The 10,468-nt window shown below is 34.4% G+C and overlaps 1 protein-coding gene across 1 annotated transcript; it reads right to left on the bottom strand.

Moving 5' to 3' along the window:
- Nucleotides 1–5,332: 5,332 nt before the first annotated feature.
- On the bottom strand, nucleotides 5,333–7,211 carry LOC118753026 (extensin-like; the record flags this gene model as incomplete). The annotated part of the gene is made up of 4 exons (XM_036487877.1): nucleotides 5,333–6,057; nucleotides 6,131–6,351; nucleotides 6,894–7,085; nucleotides 7,152–7,211. Coding segments are annotated over 4 exons (984 nt in total), but the record flags the coding sequence as incomplete, so codon positions are not given.
- Between the last annotated feature and the right edge of the window lie 3,257 nt (nucleotides 7,212–10,468).

Raw genomic sequence — 10,468 nt, 5'->3', positions numbered from 1 at the left:
TTCTGTATAAAGTTTGAAAGTTTACGTATGGCTCATTCCACGGTAATCGATATCGAACAAAATGAAAATAAACTCACGAATTTGATTGCAATATTTTTATAGGTAAGAGTAAATAAATCCAACTTTGAAGACTGCAACCCAAAATTTCGTAATTTATCTTGCAATCAGATACACTTCTTGCACAGTGTCAAAAAGCTGACGAAAGTACGGCTATGTTGCGGGCGTCTATGTACGAATTGCTTTGAAGTATTCATCTCCTTTTCATTTTGACAAGAAAATAAACATATATGTTGGTCACATGTCAAACCCGCCACAAGCAAAGTTATACAAGTTTTAATAACCTCGGCCCGGAAATGCTACGATTACTTATCTGCTAATCTGAAATGTGTATATAGTTTAATCGACTTGGGTTTACCAAACCGGTTTCCACCGTTTTTTTCAAGTTTTCAAGGCTTTTTCAAGTTTAAGGGAAATCTCTAAATGCATAGCTTTAAAAATATATCCTAGTTTATTCGGAGGTGATCAGTATATCATATTTTATTCCAATAAATAAATGTCTGGCGCTTAAACGTATTCTACGTGTTTGGCCGCTATTTGGAAAAACTTCTTTTTTTATGTTGCGGGGTTTGAAATTGAACCACAGGCCTCCCGAGTGGCAGTAGGCACATCTAAGCATTCGGCTGTGGCGGCAAGTGCACTACTCAAATCGGAAAAAAGTCAGAAAAAATTCAGTAAAGTATTAAAAAAGTTAAAACAAATTTTGAACTTATTTTGCTTGCTCTTTTCTAAATAAAGCTATCTTTAGTTTTATTGTAATTTTTGGTCATGACTTCATACCAACATAAGCATTTTAACTGTATGAAAACTAAGGAAAATAAACCTGGTTTATCCGGTTTTTTTCATAAAATCAAAATCGGGTGCCGGTTTTTTCAAATTGCAATTTTTCAAATAACTCAAAACCCGGTTTTGGAAAAAAGGGCAAATAGTCGAACACCTTGGTACCATATACCTGGTGGTGAGCATCGATGATAAAGCTAATCATAAAGAAATGTTGCTGAAGCGATGGGAAAACTTAGGCGGCGGTTCTGCTAAGAGCGCATTTTGTTCGCGCGAAATCGTCTTGCCAGTGAAATTTCTACAATTGGTATGTTGTAGTTTCGGTAAGCCACTTAACCAATGTACTCAGATCCGTTACTAGGGTTCACTCTTTAAGGCAAAACTGTGCGCCTTTGAGCCAAAGTGCGCAAATGTGAAATATTCGAAAATTTTTTACAACAAACATATGGCAACGTTTCGCACTTTTAGTTTCGCACAAACGCACAGCTGAAACGCTGAACGCTTTAGCTATACTGCAACAGATACAAATAAATCATTACTTCAATTGTTACGGTAGAAACAGTATCTCATATGGTTCATATTTAATACTTAATATTTAATACGGTAACTTAAAAAATATTTAGCAATAACTTGCATTTTGCATCAATTTTGAAGCGAAGAAAGAAAAGACAAAACACGGAGACAGAGAACTGTCAAATCAAATTAAGAATGTGCCCGTGGAAATGGGATTCAGAAAGTATTATCCTAAAGACTAGACTAGGCAAAGTTTTAGATCAACCAAAATATTATCCAATTGGTTATTTAAAATTTGTTAAATATTAACGATTTTTTATGGGTTCCCCCATTGCATTTTTTCGGTTTTTGGGGGACCCATAGAAAATAGTTAATATTAATAAATTATTAAATAAACGATTGAGTGTTTTTTCTGAAAGTCTCCTGAAGAGAAAGAGGTTGTAGATTGAAAAATATTGATTTTCTACAATTTCTACGAAAAAAAAATAGTTTTTTCTCCATATGAAATACATGGAAATGGATTTGAGCGCTTTGAGCCACCTCTAAATCTTTTTTGATTGACCTAAAACTTTGCATAGTTTTTTAGTCTTTAGGCTGTTCACACATTTCTAGGGGGTGAGACCGAAATAAGGGCCACCCTAATGTACACATCACATTTCGCTAATATTCTGAAAACATTTACCAGTCTTCAGTTGTGACTGCTTCGTCAGCATCTGACTTCCGCATTAATAAAATTATAGGCCACTTTTTCTTATCACTACTACATATATACAGCTTAGTATTCAGCTTACAAGAAAAACCAAAAAAAAATATGCATTTCAAAACCGCTCAAGAAATGTAAAAGAAAATGTGTTCTATATGTATGTACATACAGTGACTCAAATAAGTGACCATGTGTTGATTTTTTAAAAGAGCGTTCGCAACAAAATTTAAAAATTCGTTATGATTCTGTTTTAAAATGGAAAGTTTTTTCACAAATTTTTTTACTAACAATAATTCGCCAAATAATTTCTTGCCAGGAAAAAGCCTTTTATGATTTTCAACCTCTTAAAATGCTACAGTGAAAAATTTAAATTTTCACAAAATTCGAATAGTATGAGAATTTGCCCCTCTCGCCCTCAATGCAGAAAAATGTTCTTATATTTATTGCTTTGAGAAAATGAACAGCAACGGCAAAGAACTTTTTCAAGCGACAGATCCCACCATGCAAAACATGAGAAATAGGCAACAATCGTCAATGGCAAAATATTGGCGACTCGCCGATTTACACAGCGCTTACAAGCCAAACCAAATGTGTCAGGTTTTTCTAAAGCTTTTTAAAACGAATTCTTCGTTCTCCTTCCCATGGCTGTTTCAGAATTTGGGTAATCTGTAACGTCATCAGCGTTTTTCAATTTGAGTTTTTTGTAATTAATTTTTAATACTTTTTTTGCGACTGGTTTGAAAAATTTGTGCTTATAGCGAGCTAAATATGTGGATATGAAAAATAAATTATTATTTTCCAGGAATGAAAATTTTGAACAAAATTATATTTAAAGCCGTGGCTGCCAGACCTATCGTGTTTGTTATTATTTGAGCATCGATTCTCTTTATAGCTAGACGTTGATCATTTCTGCTGGAGATCCCTGTTGAAGGAGCTTACTCTTTGACTTTAACAGGCCTATTCTGCTTGTAACCAAACATTTTGTAACAAGCTAATTTTGTTACCAACAACTGTCACCACTTGCAACCGCACTTCTATTTACCTTGTTAACGTTTTAATTTATTCAGCAATTCAGCTATGGAGTTTTGTTGAAATTCTGATGTTGCATATTTCACGGGGCAATATTTTGTTACCTGCTCATGAGATGGTAACAAAATTTACCGGTTACAAGAGTGTGGAGAATACGAAAAGGGTTTAAAAATTGACAGTAACTTTACTAACCGGTAACAAAAATTAGAATAGGCCTGTAAATAGCAAAGAAGGGGCAATTTTATCACAGAAGTTTTTAGCCAAGGATTCAATGTATATCCGTATGAAAAAAATATTGCCCGACAGGTAAACAAAATTACTGTTTTGAAAATTTTTGCTAAAAATAAATTCTCCTAAGAGCCCCATTTGAAATTATTGAAACGAATATATGTAACATCAAGAGCAAATCACGAAAATTTGACTAAGAATTGCAGTGCACACTTTATTCTTTTATGTCTAGTAGTTTTTTTTTACGATTGGTCCAAAAAAATCATAATAAAGAAAGAAACCAATGCAGGTATTTAAAGCACAAAAAAAAAATTTGTTAAAAAGGCTGCGTTCATTTTGACGCACCTCAAAGGTTAAATAGCTTAAGAAATAATATGTTTAAAGAAATTTTTATCAAAGTTGATAAATATGACATTTGACTTGTTATGTTGCACAAATACTCCCATGACCACAGGCAAAAATATTGGCGGCAATTTGTCATTTTGTTTGCCATATACATATATGTACGTTTTATCGGTGCACTTGCACAATATTCGCATTCACAAAAGCTCCGCATTGATTATTGCGAATGCGAATGCGAATGGGAATGTTAAAATTAATGCAGAAGTTCCGCGGTTGCGAATGCGAATGCGAAAGCGAATATTCGCAACAACCCTGGTATGTATGTACATATTTTTTGAATATCAAGGAACATAAATCATTTAAAAAGAAGTGGCTACTTAATAGCGTTTGTACAACTTTTATTAGCTGGGGCCTAAAAATATGCACATTCTTTCTGTAACTGCAAAACTGTTAACCCGACTATCTATTTATGTATTTTCATATACATACACATGCAATCGATTGTGCCATATGAAGGCAAAGGGCCATAAATAATTTTCATAAGTAGCTTTTCAAAGAAACTCTTATTAAATGTTGTGAATACCACACACGGCTTTTCATTAATTTTTCTTTTAAAAATTTGGTTTTATGTGCATATTTACAGTGTGACCAGTATAAATATGTTAATGCAAAGTTGTATTTGGAAAAGTTGAACGGTTAACAATTATAATTTGAAGTATAAAGATTTGATTTAAAAGGTAGTTCTTCTATTATTTGATTTTAACAGATATATTATTTACAAGTTTTGAATAAGAATACACTCGTCACTGTCTATGTATACCACCCTAAAGCTTCTTTATGCTCGTATCTCTGCACTAACTGACTTTTTTCAAAGAGTGAAGATATTCACAGCTTCCTGGTTATCTGGCTATGTATGAAGTTGTATTTTTTTTCAGTTTCCAAAATTAAAATGCACGTAAGGAAATGATATAAACAGATACCTTTATAACTGGGATGTGCCAATACACTGAGAAAAAAATAAAATAAACTATACCGTGCTTGTTTCAAACTAAAACACGTGTGATTTGGCGTCTGGCGATCCTTGTTTACTATAAATAAATTTCTATTTGGCGATTTTTTGGTTTGAATACGCTTTCGGTCTGCACTTTTTTATTTTCCTTTAACATGGAGAAACCATGGTGAAATTATACCAGGTGAAGGTGACTGAAATAATAAAAGTCAACTTTTTAATCTAATTTTATTTAAAAAATTTTTCTAGTCTAAAAAATACATAATAAAAGTCATAACTGTTAGTTTCGCTGCTGTTATAAAAAAAACACTTTACAGCCCGTTTATACCGAAATCCTTGCTTCTTAACTCCTCTATGTCTAAAAAACTCGTGAAATTCTGTTGGTCCCTTGAATTACGAATTATAAAGATTGTATTGTATCGTAACTCCTTCCGAATATTTTTTAATTCCAATAGAAAATTCTACTCGTTTTTTTACTAAGCCATTTTTTAGTACCAATATACGCTCCAATAACAACACATTAAACAAAGAAAACGTAAATAATAAGTTTTTATTAAACCAATATTTTATTCATATTAAATTAAAAGTAAAAAAATATCGCGTAACAATTTTTTAAGGCTTACGTAACTTACAGAAGTATGAACTACATACATATGTATGTATGAATCGTTTGATGGTCTCTTTTGTTAAAACTAGGCTCTACGCCATCGTACAGTCTCTTAAGAAAAATCACTATCAGCTGATTGTGAAAAAATGCCTACAGCTGAGATCACCAGTTTTCTGGAATTATCGTTTATCTAAAAACACTGAATCAACCAACACCAATACACTAACTATAAACACGCCTACAATCTGTCACTTATAGAACTGTACGATGCTCTACGCTCAATAATATTCAGCTGTCTTTTGTTTTCTTTTGATATACGCCGCAACGCGTCCAGGTCTATAACCGCAATCCACCGTAACTTTATCCGGAATCGCTTGGGCTTCATTCGAATAATAATCATCACTATGAGTTGTAGTGATCTTACGGAACTTTGGATTCTTAAACTGTTCGGGTACATAGCCCAATTGCTGATATGTGAGGGTAGGTGCATCAGGCGCCTCCACCACTTCCTCTTCTTCGGTTTCGATCACTTCCTCAGACGGCGGTGATGCTGAGAGTGTGGGCTTTTTGTATGTAATTACATCATTTTTCAACTTGAAGAGATTCTCCTCGGGCACATTGGAGAAAGTAATCTTTTTCATACTATCAACTGGTTGCTTCGCAAAGCCATAAGCTAACTTGGCTTCGGGTACCGCAACCGCTTTAGTAGCTTGCAAAGCCAAACTGATGCTTATAGGATCAGCGGGAATGGAGTTACTCGTCGTATCTTTGGGTTTTGCATAAGTTATACTGAAATTGATTGACAGAAATAGAGGTTTAGGGTAAGGAAATCATTTTTGTTGTGGAATATTTTTAGACTTACTCAGGCAGAGGATATGCAGGTGCTGTTGGTGAATACCCACAACCGCATGCGCTAGGCGCTGGTGGCGCTGGCGGTCGGAGTGGTAGTGGAGCCGGCTTATAATAATCGGTGCCATATTTGGGCGTTGAGGACGCTGGTGGGTGGTAGTTGGGCGATGGTGGATAATAGTTGGACGTAGGCGGTGAATTACAATTGCATGTTGGATATTTTGGCGTTGGCTTCTATTCGAATAAAATTATAGAAAGAGGATGTTTTAATACCAGTTGTAGCGAATTAAAAACTAAAGCGCGCCGAACGCGTGCGGTTGATGGTACAAAAAAAAAGAAAAAACTTGAGGCGCGCCAATTTGTTGACACAAAACGCACGTTCAACTAGTGAAATGATGATTTCGATGTTGTTTGTAATTTGATAATGTGTAAAACAAATGATTATGATGTCGGCAGCGAAGTCTCGTACACACTCTGCCCTAAATGGTAAATAATGAATGTACCAGTGCATATTTGCATTGCTGAAAGATCGCTGTAAGCAAGCGCACTTTTATATATGTACATATATGGAAATATGATATGATTGTCGAACGAATTATTTACTGATCGCTTATTTATGTGCTCATAGGTAAATATTCGGTTTCAACATTCTCTAGATTAGTAAGACGTTTATGCAGACGATTGATGTGTTCATGCTTGGCGTTAATCACAGCTTCGATTGCTTTACGCTTTAGTAAATTATTCCATATCCAAAACCATTGGAACGTATCACGTACTTTATTACATGGCTTGGGCATTGTCGCCGGTTCAACGAACACTTTATTGCATGAGCAGGTGTCACCGATGGGTTTGAGATCCAGGTCTGGATTCGGATAGACATAACGTGGTTTGGGACGCACAAATACCGGTTCCTTGTGCTTGGCACAATAATCGACACCCTTCTCATTGCAAACACAGCCGGCATTCACCTGTGGATGTTTGGGAAATTTTCGTTAGTGTTTGTGTTTTTGGCTTCACTGATATTCAAAACTCACCGAGAGCACAGCTAGCGAAATTAGCACTAATGCACAGCATATAAATTTTCCTGACATTTTTATTTAAAAATGTGCACAAGCGTATAAAAGAAATATTCAAATTTGCTGCAATTATTTCACCACTTTTGATTTATTTTTTTTTTTTTTGCAATAGATTCGCTAAAATGCACTTTTATCTTACGCTTCGATGTCGCATATTCTGTCGCTGTTCTGTCTTTGAAACCGTTGTATAAAGAATTGTTGTTTATATATCCACCACTTTTCTGATATCCAAATCTGCCGCTGTACTAACTACATCATCATCCACTTGGCTGCTTCGTGCAGAATTGCGTGCTTTGAATTCTCGTTAAATTTGATAAAAAGTCGTGGCAGCTACGAGTAAGCCAAGTCTTTGGAGTTACGACATTGCTAATACGTAGTAAGTAGTTGGTGCAAGCGATTTGAATAGGGACTTACAGTGACTCAAACAAGTTTTCACATGGTCATATAATTTTTTTGCTATTCACAATGTTTTTCAAGTTACATTTTTTGATATTTTTTTATAAAATATACATAAATATATTATGTAAAACAAACTTTCAAATTTTAATCGATCTTAGTATCTGAATTTTTATATATCTTTTATTAAAAATACTGTTCATGTTAACCAAAACCCATACATATAATCCAAAGTATCAAACTGTATACATAACTTAGAAAGATTAAAAAAAAAATGCATCAAAATTTCGAACTTTTTTGGTGTGCATTTTTATAGTCCATCAAATTTTAGTATAATTAAGTGCAAGTTTCAGGCAGCTAAAAAATTGCGCTGATTTTAATTTTTTTTTGCTGACTGCTTTTTGCACTCTTTTCCATATAAAGTTGAATTTCTGATGGGAAAAAATGCTCAACACCATTCGCACAAAGAATTCAAAAAATCATTTCAAATTTCACATGTTGTATGCAAAGAAACGCAAAAGTCGTCAGCAAAAAAATATGTTTATTAAAAATGAACGCGATTTTCTAGCCCCTTGTATGTTTCGCTTAATTACACTATAAAACTCCATACCCAAAATTTTTCTAAAAATTCAGATTAAAAAGTTGAAATTTTTGTGAGAATGCTATAAAGTTTGAAATTTTGATTTATATGGTTTTGTTTAAAGTATAAAAAATACTAGCTGAAAAACATTGCGAATTAAAAAAAAGAAAAATAAATCAACATGTGAACACTCGTTTGAATCACTGTATCTGTTTGCGTATTGTAAGAAGTCACTGGTGGTCGTGGTGTCGCTTTGTAAGCGAATCAAAACAACTGTAAAAAAATTTCTAATTGCTTTCCGAAAACTTTACTACAAATGTAATGTCTTGAGAAAGTGGCGAATTGTCATGTAGCATACAAAGATCTTTCATGAGCTTTCACCTTTTTTACTAAAAAAATAAAGTTTTCCCTGACCTTAAGTAATGAAAAGAACAAACACAAAGTTTATCTACACCTTTTCTTCATATTCTTAAACGGCTTGACATGCTCTCCAGACAGTGCAACAAAAACATATGTATGTATATGAAACGACATTAAAATTGATTTTTTTCTTTTGTTTGCTGTCTGACTGATTATTTTGCAAAAGAAAGTGACATTATGTGGGTTCGAGTGAAGCTTTTCTAAAACTGATGTACGCGATACTTCAAAAATTTTCGCAAAGGTGGAATGTCTAATCAAAAGCTGAGAGTTCAACTGTACATTATTTTACAAGAGGAGCAAAGACGATAATTAAAAAAAAAAAACAAAATGTACTGGAAATGTCGCGGATTTCAAAGTTTGAGTTCTAAAAAATATATTAAACTAATTTTCGAAAATATGAAATGCTTTTTTTTTACAAATGAAACCCATCTTGAAGATGCTATTAAACCAAAAATTAATTAAACAAAAAATTGGAGTTTCCGTTTTTAAGAAAATTTACGACTTTTCTGCAAACTTTTTTTTTGGATAGATGAAAGTTAGGTTCAGTTTATGCGGCTGCTGGTCAACTTGCCAGCACACATAGACCTGAAAATGAGCCCTTTGTGATATCACAGAGATCTCAAAAACCTCTATTTCTTAAACCAGTTTGTGGAGTCAGCGAATATGAGTAACTGCCTGATCATTTCAGACTCTTCCTCATCAAAACTGCTTCTACAAAAGTCGTTGTGGGGCACTCCTAGCCTCTATGCGTGCCGCTTAAAATTATGTGGCCGTTAAGTATTATCATGTCTAACGGCATTTCTCTCCTTTTCAAATATAGAAGCTCTTGTGATCTTTTCAGGCTCAACTCTGGCCACAAGAGTTTGGTGTGCACAATTCTCAACTGAGAACTATCAACTCTTACTATGGAATGTAAAAACAATAATTTCAAAACTCAAGTCTGATGGGGAAGAAAGTATTGTGCTAACTTTCAGAAATGAGGTGTCCTGATTTTTCTTTCGACTCATCTGGTCACCCTATTTCCATCGTAGTGGGGGCCTCGCTCTTCCTCTGCTGAAACCATCGGGTTCATCGTTCGTTCATCGAAGAGGGCTCCGTGTAAAGAATACTGAAGTGATATTCATACCTTGAGTCAAACAGCTACGCTTCTGAAAGTCCGTTTGAAAGACCAAATCATTAAGCTGGGTTTACACAAGAGGCCTTTATGGTTTCTTTGCGGACAAGGAGTAATCATATTTCAGTTCTGTTAAAGACTAATTTCTCTGTAAATCAGTTGATGGTTACACGCTCTCCACACCCGACAGTATTAACTACTTACCCCCAATCAAGGAGACTAGTTGATGTGGTTTTTATCCCCAAAGTTGGTAAGATGACTGCATATACTAGCCCTAAGAGCTTTAGGTCGATGTATTTCATCCTGAAATGTTAGGAGAGATTGATTGAGTAGCGAATTAATAGATCTAGATCTGGAGTCTATATCGAAGATAGTGGGGTCATGTCATTCGAGTTTGCCAGATAAAACATCTGACCGATCCAGCTTCGGTCATCGTCAGAAACTGGGTGAATATTTTGCTCAGCAACAATTTAATTGGGATGCTTCGAAGCTCAAAACTCAAGTTGCCTCAAATCTCGGAAAGACATTTATACTTCATTGAGCAGATGGCCCTCAGACATTTTTTCCACATTTCAAAGCAAGTTGAGTTATTAAAAGCTTTTTTCGTATAGCGTCCGACCCAATCTAAAGTACATAGTATGTAAACATTACATATTCGGACTCAAATAAAAATAATGTCGATTTGATTAAAAAAAACATACACTAAATCCCTTCAAGTGTCATCAGTTTTATTAAACTCTGCTATGTTTTTTTTTCCTGAATAGA

The sequence above is a fragment of the Rhagoletis pomonella genome, unplaced genomic scaffold (genome assembly GCF_013731165.1).
Source record: "Rhagoletis pomonella isolate Grant_MI unplaced genomic scaffold, Rhpom_1.0 Rhpom_scaffold_00002, whole genome shotgun sequence".
Lineage (NCBI taxonomy): Eukaryota > Metazoa > Arthropoda > Insecta > Diptera > Tephritidae > Rhagoletis > Rhagoletis pomonella.
This window is presented reverse-complemented; position numbering and strand designations above follow the sequence as displayed.